The 23,062-nt window shown below is 34.2% G+C and overlaps 4 protein-coding genes across 4 annotated transcripts in view; 1 reads left to right on the top strand and 3 right to left on the bottom strand.

The window, feature by feature from the left end:
• The window catches only part of LOC111831447, a 1,827-nt gene extending 1,087 nt beyond the window's left edge, over window positions 1-740 (bottom strand). Inside the window, exon 1 of the mRNA XM_023785570.1 lies at window positions 23-740. Within this exon, the coding sequence (XP_023641338.1) occupies window positions 23-740 (718 nt within the window). The remainder of the gene's footprint in view (window positions 1-22) is intronic.
• Window positions 741-2,280: 1,540 nt separating this feature from the next.
• LOC111831701 (leucine-rich repeat extensin-like protein 1) lies at window positions 2,281-2,927 on the bottom strand. The gene has a single exon (XM_023786867.1). It carries the CDS (start codon window positions 2,925-2,927, stop codon window positions 2,487-2,489), a length of 441 nt encoding a protein of 146 aa, XP_023642635.1. The 3' UTR covers window positions 2,281-2,486.
• Window positions 2,928-3,359: 432 nt separating this feature from the next.
• Window positions 3,360-6,525, bottom strand: LOC17890683 (AP2-like ethylene-responsive transcription factor PLT1). Its single transcript, XM_023786443.1, has 9 exons — window positions 6,176-6,525; window positions 5,660-6,098; window positions 5,467-5,549; window positions 5,324-5,332; window positions 5,137-5,225; window positions 4,972-5,045; window positions 4,826-4,876; window positions 4,634-4,710; window positions 3,360-4,468 (listed from the first exon to the last, which is right to left on the bottom strand). The coding sequence occupies exons 1-9, from the start codon at window positions 6,291-6,293 to the stop codon at window positions 3,687-3,689; spliced, it is 1,722 nt and encodes a 573-aa protein (XP_023642211.1). The 5' UTR covers window positions 6,294-6,525; the 3' UTR covers window positions 3,360-3,686.
• Window positions 6,526-17,465: 10,940 nt separating this feature from the next.
• LOC17893599 (serine/threonine-protein kinase UCNL) lies at window positions 17,466-18,928 on the top strand. Its single transcript, XM_006299816.2, has one exon. The coding sequence runs from the start codon at window positions 17,503-17,505 to the stop codon at window positions 18,727-18,729; it is 1,227 nt and encodes a 408-aa protein (XP_006299878.1). The 5' UTR covers window positions 17,466-17,502; the 3' UTR covers window positions 18,730-18,928.
• Window positions 18,929-23,062: the final 4,134 nt, after the last annotated feature.

Here is a 23,062-nt window from a genome sequence, read left to right as displayed (position 1 = left end):
AGAAGAAAAACCCAATTCACACTATCATAAGCTTTCGATATATCGATTTGCAAGCAGCCTCTAGTACAAGGACCAGGCTTATGGAAATCTGTTACCAGTTCAGAAGCTAATAAAACATTCTCACAAAGTAATCTTCCTTTAATGAATCCAACCTGGTTCCTTTGAACTATTTCAGAAGTCACTTCCTTAAGACGAGAAGCTAAGATTCTAGAGATAACTTTGTAGATTGTATTGCAGAGAGAAATAGGGCGAAAATCTGAGAGGGAAGCTGCACCAACCACTTTTGGGATCAAAGAAATAGCTGTAGCATTTACTTGCCTTGGCAAAGAGAAGTTTATGAAGAAATCTTTAATTGCTTTGAGAAAGTCTTCCTTCACTAGATCCCAAGAAGAAGTAAAAAACTTTGTTGTGAACCCATCGGGACCAGGAGCTTTATTCTTTGGAAGAGAAAAAACTATGGACCTTATCTCTTCATTAGAGGGGCAAGCAGAAAGCTTATCTGAAGATGAATCAGAACAGCGATAAGGCTGGATACTCTGAAGCTGGGAGATAGAATAAGGCAGAACATAAGAATCTGAAGTCCCCAAGAGATTAGTGTAGAAATTAATAACCATGGACCTGATCTGAGAAGGATCTGAAATTCTTTGATTGGAACCATTATGCAGAAAATGGATGACGTTTCTGGACAAGTTTGCTTTCACTGATTTATGGAAGTAACCAGTATTTGCATCCCCTTCCATGACACAACGAATTCTTGATTTTTGCCGAAAGAAACTTTCTTCAGCAGCAGCTAAATGAAGCCAAGATGCTCTCGCAGTTTGCTCTTCCAAAAATAAGGCCTGAGAAGGGTGCTGTAAAACTTGCCTTTGAATAGCTTCCAATCTCTCAAAAATAAATCGTTTTAGTGTTTTGGTTTGGACCATATCCTTTACTCTTGTGGTTGGACCATATAACTTTACTCTTTTGGTTAGAAGTTAGAGCAACAACCAAATAATAAAAATATTATATAGATAAGTCATTCGAATCCAGTCAAACCAACCCGGCTTATTGCAAGTAAAGCCATCTGCTTGGTCCTTGGCATGACAACATACATGGCTTTATCGAGACAGCCTATGGCTCCACTAATGTAACCGCATGCATGGTTTGTGATCCAGAAACAAACTTAGCTCCATGTATGTGCTCGAACGAAACCACCATAGTTTTAAGTCTTGTGACACTGACGCATTTCTGCTTATACACCCTCACCAACGTCTTAGGAATAGGTTGCTGCCTCACAAAATCTATAACCAAAAGTAAGCAAATATATTTATAGACATGTCACCAAAACGCCTAGCTAGCATACATAGCCTATACATCATCTCTCACATCCTATAAGGCCATAAACCAAACTTGGATTGAAAACTCTCGAATATTCATTCTATTCATCGACCAAGATTTCTTTTCTATAAATTCATAACTCATAACAAAGATAGAGTACATAGCCTAATAAGATCATTATATAGTTTGGATATATATATTTTACAAGTAGGCTTTTGAGTTATTTTTATTTTCTTTGTCGGCAGTAGGCTTTTAATTAGGCTTCTCTCGAGCATAATTTTGCGACGATAATAATTCCCCTGTGACACCGTTTCTCCTGTTACTATTAGTCGCGGCTATATCCTATATGACGTGTGCTCGATGTTAATGACCCTAATTTAAAATTTTCCCAATCATTATTTTAGTTTAATCTCGGTACCAATATTTTAAAAGTCAAATCTATAAATATCTCATTTAAATTTACATTAACTGTTTCTTTGACATTTTCACATGAATTTGTTGTAAAGTACGAAAATGTTTTTCAGACTTTTTATTAAATTTAAATAGGAGTATATATATATATATATATATATATATATATATATATATATATATTTTAAACATAATACGTATGCTTTTTTTTTTTTTGAACACCAGATAGTACGTATCTAAATCACAACTTTGACCAAAAATAAATCAGCTAAAACCGTACTTATTACTAAACAGAATGACTTTAGTCTGTTGCGGTTTTGAGCTTATTCAGTTTGAGGGATTGGTATATTTTCGTGCGTAAAGCAATAAGACTAATGCATTGATCATCTGTTACAAAATGTAAATATATCTCAAACTGTGTATAAAGATGAAATAACATAGTATATATATAAACAATATCGGTTATACAATTTACCAGTTTAATATAATGTTCTTATATCTACGTGCGTACTTAGATTATTTAGTCGAGAATAAGATTTGCAATTATCACAAAATGAAAAGAATCAATACAATACAACATAAAAGGTTACGTTTAACAATCTGTTAATGCATAACTTCACTCACATTACGAAAGAGCAAAATCAGTATTCGTGATTGAAATATATAGAAGAAACCTTGGGGGTTAATTTAGAGACATTAAAGACATCACGTAATAATTACTAATGCACAATGTCTTTAAGACTTTAACGCTCCACAAATCACAATAACCACCACCATGGTTTGGCGGGAGGAGGTGGATACACTTTTCCATATCTAGACGGTGGTGGTGGTGGAGATCTCCTGTAATAGTAGGCTTGATAAGCTTGAGGAGGAGGAAGAACAATCGGAGTAGGGGGAAGAGGAAGATCTGCAGGAGGAGAATAAACCGGAGTAGGAGGAGGAGAAGGAAGATCAGCCGGAGGAGAATAGACCGGAGATGGAGGAGGAGGATGATCAGCTGGAGGATAATAGACCGGAGTAGGAGGAGGGGTGAGATCCGCCGGAGGAGAATAGACCGGAGATGGAAGAGGAGAATGTTCCGGTTGGTAGTTAGTGTGAGTTTGTAGAAGCTTACGGTTGTTATTGGCTTCACCAGGTGTGATTAGGGTGGCTAAAAGAAAAACTAGGGTGAAGGAATAAAGACCTTGATGAGACACCATCTTTAATAGTTCTGTCCTTTGTTACTCGATCGATGATAATGTTAAATTCCTAGACATAACTATGTTTATATATGTAATATAATTTCATTGGAAGCCCTTCTGATGAGAGAGTTAGAGGATTCCCACTAAACTTGTATATATTTTCAATTGTAGTTCTTAAGTATATTTTGAGCGGCCTTTGCTGTTTTGTTTGCATTTTAAATGCCTCTTCTTTGCCTAATTCAGGCCTGCGCTCTCTAAATAGTAAGCTTAGTGGTATTAAAATAATTAAGAGAAAGGTTATTCTTTTGGGTTTTATAATGACTTTAAAACAAGTTAATCATATATTACATGACATATAGGTTGATTTGGTGAATTCTCTACAAACAAATTTAACATATTATTTTACTAATCTTTGACTTTTTTGTCGGCTTGCTTTGGTAGATATATAGATAATAATAAGATAAGAACTAGTGAAAATATTGTTATCAACGAATTACAAGTTTGGAAATTAGTCAAAAGGGTTAGTTTTAAACAAAATTTGGGTACCCTTACACTCAATTGAGTACCCATAAAACCCTAACCCTCAAGAACCATTTTAACCATTACCTTAGCCGTAAATATTAAAAGAACCCCTTGCGTCACCTAAATTCTTCTACCAAAAGTCCCTTCTAAATTGATCCTATTACTTCCAAAACAAGAAACCAAAAAAATGAGAGTAACGATTAAAATAGTTATTATTAAGACCCTTTCCCTGTGCCACAAGAAAGAGATCCTTGTTTACTCATTCCACATTGTGAAAACACCACCAGGATTTGACCCCTGAACAGACTCACCGGTCCAGCCACTATACCCTCCGGTTCCATCACTGGAAGGCATATCGTAATCTGTTTTAACGGTTGGATACTCCTCAGTCGATCCAACAGTCGAGCTCGACCCAATACCCATGCCGTGGTTCCCAAGAAACGCTGCAGTGTTGTAGCTCCCACTAGAGCCTCCATTGTTATTATTGTTGTCAACAATAGAGGTCGAGACAAGGCCGTGAAGCAGAGCCGGATTGCTTTGAAGATACGCGTTGTAGAGCTGCTGCGAGTTCTGGCTCGATTGTTGCTGCAAGTAATTGTTGGTCTGTTGGTGGAGATGAAGCTGTGTCTGGATATAGCTATGGTGATTAAAAGAGGAGGAATCATGAGCATTGCTGTTGTTGTAATGAGAGATGTCATTGTTCTGAAGAGAAAGAAAAGGCTCTAATGGTTGTTGAATGCTTAGAGGGTAAGGTTGAAGCTGAAGCCTTGATGAGCTCGAGCCAGAGCCTGAGCTTGAGCCACCACCGTACTGGAAACTTGAGCCGAGGGCTATCATCTCGGCCTCACGTTTCCTTGAAGATTCAAGAGCCTGAGCTTCTTTGAGCCGCTTGGCCGCTCCTCCCCCTATGGGAAGAGTGCTACTCTCTAGGATGGCTTTGACATCATACCGGTTGATTTCGAAGTTGGTCACTGCATTAAGTCCTCTAAACTTGATAGCAGCTATATCATAAGCTTCCGCTGCTTCTTCCTCAGTGCCTAAATAAGATTACCATATCACTCATGTAAGTTCATAGCACGCTCTTTTTATTAAGTCAAAGTTAATTGATTAGTTTTTAAACAAAAGTTTTAGTATGCATATATATCTATAAAATTAACTCTCCTGTGTGCAGTACTCAAAAGTCTAAGAACTAAAGTGCTTACTAAAAGTTCCCAAGTAGAGGTCTTTGTTTCCGGCGACTCGGCCGATCCTTGCTTGCCATCTTCCATGTTGGTGATGCCTATAAATAAATTATAAGTAAATATTTGTTTTTTTGGGGTCAACGTCAAGTAAAATATCTTTGGTATAATGATTCTTATAAGAAGTATGGTTATATCTATGTATATATTATAAACCTTGTAACTCCTCGATACATTGAGGCTCCTCTTGAAAATCCGCTACTTTTCCTGTGTTTTGACGTATATATTAAGATGTAATTAGATTAGGGAAGTTTTCTAATTTATATGAAAAAGAACCTACGGAAGAACACAAAACCAAAAACCTTCTAATAGCAGCCACGAACTCTTGTCTCGTCATGTGCTTCATTTCTTCTACTTCTTTCTCGTAGTTAGTAATCTGATAAATATACTATAATGAGTCAAAGATTTGAATCATACACAATTAATTAAAATCAAGAGAGGGTTCCAAAAATCATGAACCAACATACCGGGAAATTAGTTGTAGTTGAAGGACCCCAGTACTTAAGTGCAGCTAGATCATAAGACCTTGCTGCTTTATCTTCTTTGTCATACCCACCTACACAAAGAATTTGGTTTAATTTAGTTTCCTTTAACGAAATAATATAATTAATCCACGAGGATGATTAAGGAAAAAATCCAGTTCGATGTACTCACCCAAGTAAACTGGAAGTTTGTTTATTAATATCCCCAAGAATTTACGCATCAAGAACAAAGAATAATGAAGACAAAACATAATTAGTCTGAGCCAAGTGAAAATTAAAAGACAAAACCTAATTAAGTGGAAGTTCAATACTTACCTTGTCGTCCTTTCCTAGACTGGCCTTCCCTTCTACAACTGTTATCCCATAGATGAGCCTCATATCGACCGGTCCATCGATGTCTATATATATATATATATATATATGCACATTTCATCATTACATCAAAAACAAAGATCACAAAATCAGTAAATAATTAGCTAAGAGACTAGTGATGAGTCACATATCTAACCTTGTGACACCACGATAGATCGAGGTTCGTTGTCCGAAAGTGTCTAACGCACGTCTCGGCGTGGCCGTCTCAACAACAGCAAGTGCTCCACCGCTAGTGTTGTCTCCGGTGGTCTCAGACGGCGAAGCTTTGGCCGCAGCGTTATTACCAGCGGTGGTACCCATTGACAAAGTGAGCGACTGTAAATTGTGAGCACTCTCTTGAAGCTCATGATAGCTACTATTGTTAGGAGTGTTGGAGTCACAAGCTGCTACAACGACGTCGTTTGATTGGACGCTAGGCATCAAGCTATTGGTATGGAAGTAGTAATCTGAGTCGTTGTAAGCTACTAGGTGGTCAGATTGGTTTTCGTCCGGTTTGCTCACACCAAGAAAATCAGCCACTTTTGGAACCTCTCCACTTTCACCTCCTCCGCCGTGTGGGTTGATCATATTCCACTCTACAGAATTACAATTTATCATCTTTAGCATATAAGTAAACACGACAAGAGAAGCATAAAGAAATATATATATATACCTTGTGTTTGAAAAGGGTTGTCCATATGGTCGCTGACCAAGCCAAGGTTGTATTCATGAGGAGGCAAAGAAGAGTTGTTTGGTGAAAGAGGAAAGCCAAGCCAGTTGTTAGAATTCATTTTTTCTTCTTTTTGAGTCAAATACGTTTGGTTTTTGTTCGGGGTAAGCAATCAATCACTACTACCACTTCGGTATGATCAATATACCAAACTCTTAAGCCAATCAAAGAAGAAAGGAAGTTTCAATAATCAAGGATTGGGGGAAGAGAATTTAATGATCAAGACTACTTTTCAAATATTGGAGAATAGTATATATAGGTACTAGAAATATTCTTCAGATTTAAATAACCTCTCTCTCTTTCTTTTCCTCTCAAAAGCTAGAAAACTCTATGATAAGTTTAGGGTTTTAACAAAGGAGAAGATACTTGTGAGTTGTGAGAGATGAACTTTGTGGAAGACCAGAGAAGTTTTATGGTTGAGAGAGACCCTTTTAGAATATTATTTGTTGCATAAAAATAATTATTTTTGCTCTATACATTATTAATTAATTTTTATAATAATCTTTATACGAAGGAGTTCATTTAAAACCAGCATTGATTTCATTTTTATTTTAACACTTCTTTACCAACGTATTCTGTCGGATTTAAATATCGGCGAATTTTTACACCAATTTTTATATGATAACTGCAAATATATAAAGGTGCACGATTGACGTAATTATATGCAATGGGGTCTGGCACATGACAGTTTTGTATATACATGACTGTATGAAATGTTTTATAAATGCATAAATATATTTGCATACACGCTTTTATATGTTGGTAAATAGCCACACTTATATCAAGTGTATGCATAATATATAACAAAAAAGTATAATCTTAACATTTGGTATACGCTTTGAATAAGTATTACCTCCATTGTGTAGAACTTATCTAAAGTACTATAATAAATGTCAAATTAATTTGTTAGCAGAAGGTGATAAGCATATGTAATATGTTGTTTAGAGGTCCTAACATTGTTTAGAAATTTGAGAAATTATATATTTACAATTCCATGAATTCAATTCAAAATTATGTACAAATAATTACAAAAATGATTAAATTGTTGTGAATAAACTTGATTAGACAAAGTGGGCGGTTTATAGTAAGACAAAACCTAAGATTCCAACCGAAAAAATCCAACCCTTTTGCGCAAATTAATTTATATAACTCACGATTAAAAGTGTTATTTAGAAAATATATAGAGTAAGATTTTAAGGCCCCTCTCTGGTTTGAGCATTCTCTCTCTCTCTCTCTCTAAACCCCACTAGGATTATGGGAACTCACGTCCTCGTTTAATGCGATTCATGACTCCACAAAGCCCAGCATTCCCACACTCCGCAACTCACCTCTTCGCCTTAATTACCATTTGACCATTCTACGTAAAGTCTCTCTTTCCCGATCTACACCTCTCTCTGATCCTTTACTCAACCATGTATACTTACTTGCGTATCGATCATCCATATATGCATCTATAAGCATACGCCTACGTATATATATACATGCATACGTTTTACGTACCCTGCCTATATGAAGTAAAGATAAATTTTACAGGATTAATACAGCAACTAGCTAGCTAGCTAGGTTACTCTATATTCGAAGCGATAAATTATTGTTAGATCCCCGAATTCTCTCTCTCTCTCTCTTCTGCATGTGTACGTTCATGCAATATTATAACACCCAGTTCATTATATATTATGGTCACAATACAGAAAAAATTGCTTAAAAGATTAAAAAGAGAAAAGTATTTTTTAATTGTTAGTTTAATGTTATTTGATGGAGAAGAGAAGATTTTTAGAAAAAGGTAAATTAAATTGTAAAATTGGTAGGGGAATTTGTTTTGGTCTCCCCAAGTAAAAATCTGTTGACCGCTTAATCGATCTTCGCACCCGTCAAAAGAAAGAGTTTAATTGAATTAATTAAACTAAACAGCATGTTTAAGTTTTAAAAGTTATTATTGCTTATGTCCTTTGCAGACTAGGAGATTGTATTGTGCTAGGAGCCAGACCTCTTTTTTAATCGCATGCCTTGTGTCATCCATTAACATCGTTCATCATTTTTTATAATACTAATCAAAAATATAGATATTTAAAATGAATTTACTAATATAAGTACATGTGCACCAAACTTCATTTCACATGTGAATTTTTTTAGTATGGAACAAAAAAAAAATAGTATTCACTGAAACTAAACATTATGTTTTAATTAGTTGCCAACAAAGAAAAATATGTTTTCAAAATGGTGATCGATCGTAGTATATTCGATTAGGCATATCTGTATTAGCATGCATAAGTGCTCAATGTTGTCGTGATATAAACAGAAACTGATCTTAGTCAACTTCATTGTACTCTACTATATAGTATGCTGGAGTATTAATTGATACTGATCAAGTGATACCGCGTATAGCTAAATATATACATGTTATTGGAATGAAATACATATACTGTTTTAAAAAGCTGACACCAATATATCTTTAGTATTAACACATGTCATATGATACTAAAACAAGAATTGAATTTATCAATTCAAAATACACATTAGAATAGTAAATACTACATATATTCTAATATCCAGCAGGTGTCTAGGTCTGTTACAAGGAAAGTTCTTATTCCACTTTTTAGATTTTGCTAAATCACTTTTCATCATTGTATTAATATATGACAAAACAAAACAAAAAATATATATATGCAATATTTCTACAAGTGAGAAACATAACAAAAAGAAATAGAAAAATAAAAAGAAAGCTTCCTTTTATGGCTTTCATCCAGACTGAACCACTCAGAGAGTTTCAGTCTTCTGTACGTACGTAGTAGAATCTAAGCGCAGAAGAATAATCAAATGACATATTCTGAACAAGCTAGTTTTCTAACTTAGATTGATATATCATCTGTTACCTTTTGACGTGACATTTTGCCGCCAAATTGGTTACCTTTTTTACCTCATCAAAGGGCAAAAAAAAGAAAAGAAAAAAGAACAAATTGTTAAGTTTGACCAAGGAAGAAAAAAAGTTTGACTGAGCAACAAATAAAATATTAATTTCTAAAATACAAAACTATTTTTATCAAAGATTAAAAAAAAAAACAATTTCAACTACCTAAAATAACTTCTACGACATATCACTTTCAACAAATCAACAAATTAATTTGGCTCTACCGATAGTGTGACTAGCTAGCTGATTTCCAAGAAACATGAGTTTGCGTTTAATTTCCATGGACAATGTTAGTAAGCAAATCCATCTGGAAGAAATAGTCAAAACTTAAAAATATGAGTAAATTGTTATTGCTGATAATTTGGGGTTTCTTTTGTTTGGCTCAGGTCGAATCACTTAAAACAGTATTTACTTACTTCATTCAAATTCATAAAAATAAAGACAAAAAGTACACACATGAGAGACAAGATTGTGATAAAAATACCAAAATAAAATAGTAAATAAAGTACGTAAAAGCGGTAAACCCTAGAGTTTACAGTCTTACAAGTGATCAAAGTTTCTTTGGTGGTCTCGTACGTCTAAAACGAAACAAGGACTAAATTCAAATATATGTATATATATATATTATGGAACCTAGTGTCTATTTTATGGAAAAAATGATTTAAAAAAAGAGAGAAGAGAAGAGTTGCAGAAAATCGGAAGAATCGGGGGAAGAAAAGAATCTAAAGGAGAGAGTCTCACTTTTGTTGGGAAAGGTGAGAGAGTAGAATGTGCAATTTGCAGACTACTATAGTCACCGGTTACTCTCATATTTCATTACGACGTGTCGGTTTTGTAAAGCCTCCTGGTTTAATATATGTCTATATTACTATTAGTATCAGTGAAATTTTGATAATTATAATAAGAGTGGACACAAGTAAAATCATTTCCGTTCAATTGAATCTCCTACGTTAATTTGTTATACTCCTAAGTCTTATTATAAGGAGATTGTGTTTTTTTTTTCTCTTGAAATTTCTCAATGAAGTAGGGTAATGTATATAATGGATTAATACAGTAGTAGTATATTAGACGTCATAGATATTCCACTTCTTCGTGTTTCTAAGCATATTAATGGCGATTATACCTTATGTCCTTGCTGAATTTTATGCATGAAAGGTTGTGCAGAACATTTAGATAGCCACCATTAAGGAGCTTATGCGAAATCCTAAACGCACTTAATCATAAATGCGAACCCACGAGTTGATCAAATGGAAAAGAGAGCCGCTCGAAATTCTCCATATATTTTTTGATCTATCTCACATATTTGATGATGATGTGGTTCTACTCTTTAGTCTACTTAAGCAAAACCAGCAAAATTATTCTTTAACTCTTATCTAAACCCTAGTACGTACTTAATCAAACAAAGTTTTATTAACCTGATATATATGCGTATAAACTTCATCAAGAACCATTTGAACTCTTTGATTTAATTAGTTAGAGTAGTGAAGAAGGTATGTATGGGGCCTGAATTTAAGTTTTTTACTTAATTAAGTAGACATGAAATATAAAAAATGTGAGTGTAGGGCATAGACGTTAAAATCACGAAAACCGGTGGCAAATTCTTGGAGGTGAAAAATCAAAAGAGTGAGAGAGAGAGAGAGAGAAGTCACAGTCACGGGAATCCAGAGAAAGGCTTTGTAGAGTTTCCATGGTGTGGTGTGGTGTGTGGTGGGAGGAATAGCCGGAAAAGTGCCCGTGTCGCCTCGAGATGAGTCTCCTCTTAACCATTTATATATGTATTCTTTTTATTTGTAATACTGTCTATATTTTATATAGTGCGATTAAATTTTATCCTTTTTGGGGATTTGATTTGCTTGCAATGGATTTGAACTAAGTATATAGGGAGTATTTTTATACAAGCTAGAGATCGGAAGACATACATATCATATATGTAAGCTTGGTTCCAACTTCCAAAGAGGAAAAAAACAAAGGCAGAGACCTAATTAAGATATAAACGATATAGTATAATATATAATCTTTCATTTTCTTTTGAACACAGGTAGGACTCTACATGGTTGTGTCTTTGTAAAAACACGAGGCCGCATAATATTATCAGAGGTGCTTTAATTAGTTGTCGCAACTCACTGAGGTAAACATTTGTGCATGCATAGTAGTAGTATATATATTGAATGATCCCAAGAAAGGATCCTATAGGTTAATGACTACGTTCAATGTAGTATGTATATATAGAGAGGCATGGGCATGGCGTTTTGTGTTTGGTTTTATGTGGCTTCAATAGTTAATAAAACGACCATTATACAATATTGGCCGATATATATTGTGTATATATATATAGGTGGTCGTTTTATAATTTGATTGATCTTGGTTCATTTATGGTTTTATATAAGACATCTAATTCTTCTTACTCACAGGGAGAAGAGGATTAATGTAATATCGTAACAATGTAAACCATATACATACTGTTCTGTGGTATGAAATGGTCTTTTGGGAAATGGGATTATATTAGCTACCGATAGTACATGTGATAAAGTTAAAACGAAACTTACTTGGACACTTAAAATATACCAATACCACTAAAGGATTGAAAGTAACTGCATCTACGTATCATTTGGTGACAACAATTTGATGCGTAAGATCAGTGGCACGGCGATGATTATAATTATTAGGTAATGTTGTTATATAAATACAATGAAGCAATATTAATTTTATCTGCCGCGCTCATCTCTTCGTAGAAATTTATATAAAGATTACAAAACTTGGATCACCAAAAGAATCCTATCTATAGACCTAATTACTATTAAAAAAGTATGGAGTAGTTTATCAGTGCAAGTCATGTATTATAATCTTCAGTTTAAAGTTTATAGAGTAGTTCGTGGCTTCGAATATAAAACACAACGATGTTATTCCATTAACTAATTACCATAGTTGTATTATTTAATTGAAAAATCAAGTAAGACAAGGAAAGATATAGATATTCGTGAATGTAGATAACCAAGGAATCACATGAAAGATATTTCATTTTAAGGGTAAAAAGAATCACATCTAGTACTATAAATTATTAAGATTTTGTTGTCTTAAATAATACGTTATATTTCATATAGCTATAGTCGACGTAGAAGCACATCTATTCTATTTTATCAATAGGGTCCGAAGAGTCTACGCTACCCTCATATGCACCAATAGTCTGATAATTAAAAAGAGAGTTAAAGAATTCATTTTCTTATGATGAAATCCGATATAACTAGGGATTGCTTACTAATACTTATCTCTCTTCTATCTTAAGAATTTGTGATTAGAAAAATCAATGACATACATGGCCTGTAGAACTGCATCTGTTAAGGAATATAAAAAACTTTAACATACTGTATACACATGAATTTATGCCTACAGCGCAAAAACAAAAAAAAAAACTGTAAATATTTACGGATAACTTTAACCAAATTATAATTATTTACCTATTCATTTACTATTATAATATGATTTGAATAAAAGAGCACATTTTGAAGGAAAGTTTTTATAAAAAAAAAAATAGAAAGTTGGGAACGTTGTGCCGAACGCTAAATCTAAATGGTACGCATGTGTCTTGTGAGTTCACTTTTTTCTTAAATCTTTTCTATTAAGCCCATTTTGGTCTAACCTCATCATCTATATGTATCGGGCCATTGATGATCTCACTCTATGCTAATCTTGTTCAGGCCCGAAGAGAAACTGTTTTTAACCCACACACTTTAAAACTTCTTAGGACACAATGTTGTCTTGAGTTTGTTTTGTTTAGTTAGTTTGTTGATATTGTCTATAAATCCTACAAAGCAAGGTGAAACTAAAATTTGTTTCTCCCCGTGACTATGATACAAATGTTGCAATTTGGTGTTCCACTTTATATGATACAAATGTCACATACACTTCAACCAGTTTTTTTCATTCATACAAGTTGATCTTTCAACCTTGTAAAACAGTTCCCTCGATGAATTTGAGTTGTTGAGTAAAACCGAACAAAGAAAAAACAAAAAAAAAAAGGAAAAAAAGTCAGTTTTTCAGTATGATGTTAGTTGGATTATTCAGTTTAGACTTTAGAGTATATTCAATTAAACACATTTGGTACAATATGTTCGCAGTACATTTCTCAGAAGGAAAAAACAATCTTGTAAGTAAGTTTCGATGCTACTATACAAACGATTGTTCAAAACCTATTTTCATTTCATTAATAACCCTTGAGTGTTGTCGGTTTGATGGGTAATATTTTAATTTTAAAGTACGAAAAAGAGATTACCCTTGACTCTCGAGTGTTGACACAATGTCGTATTAGTGAAACTTATTTATGTTACAAGCTTTGATTGCTCTTAAAAAAGCAAAGATCCCTGGAGAAACAAATTAATTTGGTCAAAACGTAAGAGTTTATATCATGAAAACTTAAGTTTAATAAAAGAGTTATTAAATCCTCTGACCATACATAGCTTTTACTATGGCGGATTAAAGCAAAAGCAAAAACCTGAGAGAGTCTTTTTCAACAACAACTAAAGTTAAGCGTCTATTCTGTTTGACCTTACTTGAAGTTGAGGGAAACCTTTTGTATAAGCAATTTCAGATGACCGACTTAGGACATACTCTATTTTTTCTTACTTTTTGTTTAGAAATAACGTTTACATGGTTTTTCACCAAATTAAAATCATATATCATTCAAAACAAAATTTGAATTATTTACCAAACCATTCTCTAAAAAAACATAATTCTTCATCAAATATCTACTTACATATTGGGAGTTAATGTTTCGAAAAAAAAAAAAAGGGGACTGTGATCACTAAATTCCCACCAAGAGTTTACTCCCACAACAACATTATAAGTGCCTCTGGATTGTGATCAAAGGTTTTTAATATACTCCATAGCAAATCTAAAACCATTCAATATGTAAATATCTAATATTATATATTTGTACGTGTACATACGTATCTACGAACAGGCGACCGTGGGGGAAAGTGGTCTATACAAGTAGTGGAGGGGCTAAAAATCTTATTAGTAGATATGTGTTCCACTAAATATAAAAAATATGAAATACCGAATATATGGCAGATAATTTTCTTATTAACATATTTCATATACTAGTAGTGGAAGACCTACGAAATTTATTAAAACAAAATAAATAGGGAGATTCTTAAAAATAGCATGATATTAGAAAGTGACCACATGAATATAATAGAAAGAACTATAGGGCTACGCATTCAGTGATTTAAATTAGATCGTATATTATTTTTGTACAAAAAATATTTCATATAGTATTAGTGGAAAAACTTTGAATTTGGACAACTGAAATCAAAAGCAAATCCACGAATAATACATAAGTGTAAACGTACGTACGTGGGAGGTGGATCATACATAACATAGCCTTTACTTTTCTATTGCAACCTTAATTAATGGTTTTACTCTCTGTTCTCCTATTTTGTGTCTCCCCTTTAATTGTGCCAAGAACAATATAATATACTCCTGATTGTGCAATACACTTTTGATTCAAGTTATCGTCTTCTGAAAAATTCGTTGGCCAAGAAGATAATAATGGCCGACAAGAGTCATCATAAGTCTAGTATGTCTTTCTATTCCATTCAAACAAAGATATAATTTATATATATAAATAGAAATATGATTCTTTTCTAGCTTTGACAACGAGGATTGAAGAAGAAGAATGTGATTCATGTAGTATAGTGTCCTTTTTGTTACCACCATTTCTTACTTCTTTTTTTGTCGTTTTCCTTTTATTACTTGTTCGTAAATTAGGAAAATAAAGATAGGAGGATTAAGCATGGATTGGTAATATTATGCGATTCAACAAAGTACATAAATTCATATTTTGATTCATCAGAAAAAATAAATAAGTAAATATATATATATATATATATATATATATATATATATATATAATTTTACTGTAGATTACAAGGAGAAATTAAACGATATATTTTGGATCAATAATTGGTTATATATGGAAAGTTTTTGTTTCAAATTGTAAACCATTTTGTTCGAGTGTTTACAATATTAATTAATCGCCGCCCGTGACTGCCATATCTGATAGGGTACATTCACATACAATTATAAGTAGAAAAAATAAACATTGAAGGTCTCTTGTAAAAAAAATACACCAATTGGATATAAAAGATAAATAAGTTGTAATCATGACATCAGAATCCCAAAATCCATGGCTTTATATACAATGTAAGTTTTTTAAAACATAGTTGAAGTTATAGATTAATATATGTAATGTTATATACATATGATCAAAGCAATGGAAAAACAAACTTTGAAGTGGGGGTCTAATTATGTTTCATAATTTAAAATTAGGCTAAATAAGAAAAGAGAGTACAGTGAGAAAGATACACACTGTGCCCTAAAGTTGTAACTCATCCTCTTTTAAAATTCCTTTTTATGAAATTTTTCACTCGCTCGTTAATTTCTGAAACCATTACAAAAGTGCACTGCTGTATTTTCATTTTTCGATTTTGCATACCACGTGACTTTTACCCCACTTCCTTCTGCACGATCTCTAGTCTGTCTCTCGGTCAGAACATTTTCATGAATCATTTCAACATTGTGTGTAAACTTTACAGTGGGAATTTTAAGTTAATGTGTTATTTTTTTAGTAAAACTTAATTTTCGTCATCATCGAACTAAAATGTGAAATTTCTGCATAGATTTGTTGTGTTTTCTTCATTCTGAACATGTCTTTTCTCTCAGACGTACGCCTTGTGAGTTAGAACAATACCAACAAAAAGAAAGAAAAGATGATCGATAAACTTACGATCGAGAACAAATAAAAATCTCGGTGTTGCTGTTGCATCACCTTAGACCTTACTGTTCGATAAATCTGATTATTCATAAAAAACTAATAATCGTAGGAGGACCATATGTATCAGTTCTGTCAAGTTCTTCTGAGTTGTTACGATCAACTACTACATGACAATGTCATCATGTTATGAGATCTACTATTTATTAACTCAGAAAAAAAAAATTTGTTAATCTCAAAGTTATAAACGTCACATGTATATATAAAACATATGATTTGTGTTAATCTTACATGCATGCAAATTAAGTTTGAACAAAAGAAAAAAGAAGACAATTATTCCAACATGCATGTATAAAAAAAAGGGGATTACATGTACATAAATGTTATGTCCACCATGTCATTGTATATTACCCAATAAAGTATCATAACAATAATATAAAAGAACCATATATACGTCGCTACTTCGAAGGTGAGTTTGGTTAGGCATATACCTTAGTATATATATATATAGATAGACTTCTAATTAATTTGGATGTAATGGAAAGTAGGTTTAATAATGGTACGGGCGTGCCAAGGATTAGCACTAAACAAACTAAACTAAAATTAAGATGATTGATTGTATAATATATAGTTTATAGGACTAGCTTTAGATTTAAATGTGGTGGTTGCGAGAGGCTCCCGTTTGGCCTGTCGACACATTGGCTCTACTGCATTATGTTACCGCACGTGTTCCATTATTTCTTTTACTCCTTCATTATTATTTTCCCCTTCAGTATTTTTAATTTTTTTGTCTTATTTTCGACAACCTGGAGTCATTGCCTTAATAATAGAAAACTATATTATACAACTCATGACACGAACTATATTATACGTATATCTAGACTTAGAAGAGAGAAAATCCAGCATATGCTTTTGCCAATTAATGCTTCTGCCACTTTTAATTAACAATTTCTATTAACATGGATAAACGTATAAAGTTAAGAGGTCTTAATTAATTAGCTCGCGCACTATAAAATGATGATAGTTAATTCAATCGAATAATTCGTCCCAAGTGTTCTGATCTACACGTTGCAGTACATCTATGAATGACAGTTTGTGTCTATGGTCTCCTTCTTGGTCTTTTTCTTTTTGTTTTTTGAGTCTCCGAAGAAAATTGCAGTGTTATACAAATCATATCTAAGTTCGATTCCATACGGCATTTTAAATAATTTATATCACAATGTTCACTTGTTTATTTGAAAATCAATTGTCGTATACAAAGTATATCTATCTCATACTAGTAGGTACGTTTATGTGCCATTTAGTCATGGTGTAATTATCCTTTTTTTTTATAATTATAGATTATATTACGTGTGCATATATCTTCCGCAATTTTTCTATTTTATTTAGACAGACATTGATCGCCATAATATAGGGGGAAATAATTAGCAATTTTCAATAACTAAGGAGAAAAAAAATAAAGTAAAAGAGACAAAAAAATATATTAACAAAATGCGAAGACAACGATAACGAGAGCACAAGGATTATAAATAGAGGTAAGAGGAGACACAATGCAAAATTCAGACCCACTTCGTCTCTCATCACTCACACTCAATGGAGACATCGCCATCGTCCCCACCATCATCATCACCGCCGGAGATCCTCCACCTTGACTCTATCAAAGCTCTCAAGATCCTTGGTAAAGGTGCAACAGGAACCGTCTTCCTCGCTCTCCACGACGTCGTTTCTACCTCTTCTTCTTCTCCCTTCGCCGTGAAGCTCGTTCACAAGTCCTCTGCCTCATCTCTCCGACGTGCACAGTGGGAAATCGAGGTTCTCCGTCGTCTCTCCGTTTATTCTAACCAAAACCCTTTTCTCCCTCGTCTCTTAGCTTCTTTCGAGTCGCCGGAATATTTTGCTTGGGCCGTCCCTTATTGCTCCGGCGGCGATCTTAATGTGCTCCTTCGCCGTCAAAACGACGGCGTTTTCAGCTCCTCTGTTATTAGATTCTACGTGGCTGAGATCGTCTGTGCGCTTGAGCATCTTCATACCATGGGGATCGCTTACAGAGACTTGAAACCTGAGAACATTCTCATTCAGCACTCCGGTCACGTCACCTTAACCGATTTTGACCTTTCCCGAAGCCTCAAAAAGCCCACCCGCCCCCATTTCTATCAACCCGACCCGGAATTATGCATCGATCGTAAAAAAAGTCGGAGCTTTTCTCGGTTGACGGCGACAGAGAGCAAAAACAAAACAGGGTTGAAGAAAACGAGATCCGCTCGGGTTAACCCGATTAATCGCCGGAAAACGAGTTTCTCCTCCGGCGAACGTTCCAATTCCTTTGTCGGAACCGACGAGTACGTCTCGCCGGAGGTAATTCGCGGCGACGGTCATGACTTCGCCGTGGACTGGTGGGCTCTCGGCGTTTTAACATACGAAATGATGTACGGTGAGACACCTTTCAAAGGGAAGAGCAAGAAGGAGACTTTTCGTAACGTGTTGATGAAGGAACCAGAGTTCGCGGGAAAACCCAACGACCTCACTGATCTGATACGGCGGTTGCTTGTGAAGGATCCGGAGCGCCGGTTAGGTTGCCACCGTGGCGTGGCGGAGATAAAAGAGCACGCTTTTTTCGCGGGTGTGAGGTGGGATTTATTAACGGAGGTGTTACGACCACCGTTTATTCCGTTAAGAGATGACGGAGAATTAACGGTAGGTGGGTTCGACATAAGGGAACATTTTGAGAAGCTGAGGACGACGTCGTCATCAGCTCCTCCGTCACCGTTACGGTCTCCGCCTCACGTGTGTCGTAAAAATGATCCGTTCATTGATTTCTGATCCACGTGTGGGGAATCTAACACGTACAAAGTTGTATATAATTTTTTTCCTTTTTGGGTATTTTTCAGTTTTCTTTTTTCCTGATTATCATATAGTATATGTATGAAAAATCATTGTTAGAACAAGAAACTGGGAAAGGAAATATATATCTCCTGATGTGAGAATTTTGAAAATTGTAATCCTTTGGTATAATTTAGAAAAAAACAGGGTTTAATTTGTTTTTAAAAAAGGATAATGATAACAAATCATTAGTTTATTTCAAGGAAAAAAATATGGAGTTAGTGGGTATTGGATTGGATACGAATTATCATGAGGTTGAGCTGAAAATGTGGTAGAAAGAAAAACAAAAAAAGTCAAGTAAGATTGGAATGTGTAATCATAATTACACTGCCTAATATCCTACACTAAAGCACGTTACATGATCATTACACTTGAGAATACACAATAGTAAGTAATAACATATGGATATGATAAAGTAATTATCTATAATTGTGGCTTTATTAGTTAACCGGGGATCATCAAAGTGTTTGTAATTCGGTAAATGGTTTCTTAGCGATTAGATTAAAAAAAAAAAAATATTGAGCTAAGGCAAGGAAGAGAATCCCAACCACAGTTTAGACATGTTTATCGAAGTGTTGGGGCACCTTGATGCCACATCTAAATATAATGTTTCAGTTTGACAAAGATTTAGTCATCGAAGCAAAATATCATCACGTCAAGATGCTCCAACACTCTTCTGATTAATATGTCTCCTCTGGTTTAGGAATCAAAGTTGCTAGATATTATTCATAGAAGATTATCGAGGAGAAATATGAGATTTGTGAAGGAGTGGTTCATGATCCTCTCTATACATACAATGGTCAATGGATCTAAAAACTAGCTCAATTTCTATGTGTATGATATATTGATATTAGATAGTAATAGATGCAAATATGTTTGAGATATGGGACAATAACAAAAGTCACGGGTAAAACAAAGCCTACCCATATTTTTTCTTTTGAACAACATAAAGCCTACTCATATTAAGAGTACACCTACAAGCTAAAAAGGTAGATGTTTGGCTTTGGAAATGAATTTTAACCTTTTATAGATGTTCTGCCAAAAAGTGTTAAAGAGAGTTGGTATGTCTATGTTGAAAAAAATATTACATGCATAATACATTTATATATTATATTATTATGTATATACATGCTACAGTTTTATTTGAATATTTTTGTCTACCTTGAATAGTATAGAAATACAAGATTTTCTTTAGAATGATAATTAAAATTAATTAGACCCTTGAAAAATACGTATATAAACACTATCCCGTGCTTGGATATGGTAACAATTGCATACTTTTGTTATTTGAGATTTTTTTTTGTTTTTTTAGAAAGAGAAATTTGTTCGATTTTATCTTTGTGTTCGGCTTGGTTTTTTATCTCACGTTAAGATTTTGACTAGTAATCAAAGTGGATTTTGTCATTTTGAGTGGAACTAAAAAGAAAGACAAAAGAAGGTAAAAATGAAAAATGGAAAGAGGGGGACAAAGTCTATAAATTTTAGGTTGGCACTTATCAAAAATGACAAACGATAATTTCATTAAAACCGATCAAAAAATAATTAAATTATGTTAAAGAAAACAAGACGACATTAGGTTTTAATGCTACGAAGGTGACCTCACGTGCTGTGTTCGGCCCAGCCTCATTACAAACTCATGCGAGAAGTATAGCCCACAGCTGCAGAGATCGGATTATAAAGCTTTATGTTTAATTTCCAACAAAACATTTTAAAAAAAAAAGTTTATTAAACTATTTATTTGTTGTGACCATGTAACGTAATTGTCACTAACTAATTTCATGTGTTGCAGATTGTTGAGTTTAAAAGATAAATTAGCAAAATCAAGCAAACAAACCCTTAATCAAGTAAAGGATGTAAGTGCAATTTACATGAACCCTAAGATCTTTTAAGCAACATGATTAATCACATAATAAAACTGTAAAGGAGGGTTAGCAGAGTACCTCCATTCATTGTAACTGAGATTCTTGATGAACGGTTTCCTGAAGTATTGATCTAGGTGATTAGGTTTCTCTCCCCTTGCCTATAAACTTACTTTATGTGTTGTGTTTGTGATTTCTTTTTGGATGCCTTTATGATGGACTAAAGGCATATATTTATAGGCGGAGAGAGGACCTAGTTCCTCTTTAGGGTTTCCTTAAGATTTAATCTCAACCGTCCATCAAGGTAGAGATTGATTAGGAAAAACTTCATCATTATCTATTTAATTAGTTACCAAATATATTAAAGAATAACATTATTCCATAGAAAACGGATAACTACAAGACCACATAATAGGGGAAGGAAATATTCCTTACAGTCTCCCACTTGGTCGTTAGTAGAATCCATTAATGTATTCTCTTAGGAATCATAAGGCCGGCATAATATGTTATTACTAATATCTTTCATTTGGTCATCATAAGTGTCTTGACTAATCTAGTAATCAATGAGAGTCATGGCGGTCGCATATCATTCTGCAACATGATCCCTTCCATGTACTTCTACATTGACTACCTTCTTAGCTAAACCATAACATAATAGGAGTTATCATAATGGTCCCTTTAATGTCTTTAAAATAAAGACTCATTCTGTCATTATAAATCCAACAACAATAATGTGTGTGCACATTGGAAACAGAATAGAAAAGATGAAAAAATCATAAAAGAGCTCAACATAAATGTCAAATATAGGCCAATTAAAACAAACTACATAATTAGGAACTATCCTCAAGACCCATACTTTCAGCATGCTTCTCGAAAGTCTTGGGAGGTAGTCCTTTTGTAAATATGTCTGCAACCATAAGTTCAGTGCCTATATGTTCAATGACAAACTTTCCTCTTTTGACATCTTGCTTTAGTGATAGGTATTTAAGGTCCATATGCTTGGCTCCCTTAGATATCCTATCATGCTTAGAGAAGAAGATTGCAGCTTCATTGTCACAGTAAAGAGTCAAAGGCTTGTCAACAAAACTCAAAGCCCCAAACTCAGAGACAAAATTCCGCAACCATGCTCCTTGAATAGAAGCCTCATAACATGCGACATACTCAGCCTCCATAGTGGATGTGTATAACAACTGCGACTTTTGGCTTTTCCATGAGATGGCACCCCCAGAAAGGAGATACACATAGCCAAGAGTGCAGTGTCTAGAATCTTGACATCCACCATAATCTGAATCCGAAAATGCAACCATCTGTGGATGTGTTGATTTTCTGTATGTAAGCATGTAGTTTCTTGTTCCTTTGAGGTATCTCAATACTTTCTTTGCAGCTTGCCAATGAGCGAGTCCTGGGTTACTCTGAAATCTACCCAGCATGCCAACTGCATGGCTAATATCAGGTCTGGTGCAAACTTGTGCATACATCAAACTTCCCACCAAAGATGCATAAGGATATTTTTGCATTTCCAGACGTTCCAATTCATTCTGCGGACATTGCTTAAGATTAAGTTTGTCACCTTTCTGCAGAGGAACAATACTAGGAGAACATGCCATCATGCCAAATCTCTCAAGAACTTTATCAATATAAGCTTTCTGAGACAACCCTAAAATTCCAAGTGATCTATCACGAAATATTTCAATTCCGATCACGTAGGATGCCTCACCCATATCTTTCATTTCGAAATTCTTAGAGAGATAACCTTTAGTCTCATGTAATAGACCAAGATCACTACTAGCCAGTAAAATATCATCAACATACAAAACCAAAAATATGAACTTACTCCCACTGATCTTGAGGTATATGCATGGATCTACAATGTTTTCTTTAAAACCGAATTTCGTAATGGTTTCATCAAACTTTAGATACCATTGCCTCGAAGCTTGTTTCAGTCCATAAATTGATTTCTTTAACTTGCAGACCATGTCTTCCTGACCTTCAATTATGAAGCCTTCAGGTTGACGCATATAGACTTCTTCTTCTAAGTCACCATTAAGAAAGGCAGTTTTCACATCCATTTGATGTAGTTCGAGATCATACTGAGCTACTAATGCCATGATAATTCTGAGAGAATCTTTCCTTGACACAGGAGAAAAAGTCTCATTATAGTCGATACCTTCTTTTTGATTAAACCCTTTGGCTACAAGTCTAGCTTTATGTCGTTCAATATTGCCATTACAGTCGAGTTTGGTCTTAAAGATCCACTTACACCCAACTGGTTTGTGTCCTTCAGGCAATGGAACAACATCTAAAACTTCATTATTAGCCATAGAGTTCATTTCATCCTTCATGGCATCAACCCATTTATCAGAATTAACATCCTTAATGGCTTGTGAATAAGAAACCGGATCTTTAATATTCAC

This window comes from Capsella rubella, unplaced genomic scaffold (assembly GCF_000375325.1).
Source record: "Capsella rubella cultivar Monte Gargano unplaced genomic scaffold, Caprub1_0 scaffold_3, whole genome shotgun sequence".
Taxonomy (NCBI): domain Eukaryota; kingdom Viridiplantae; phylum Streptophyta; class Magnoliopsida; order Brassicales; family Brassicaceae; genus Capsella; species Capsella rubella.
Note: the sequence above shows the minus strand (reverse complement) of the source record. Positions and strands in the feature narration are given on the sequence as shown.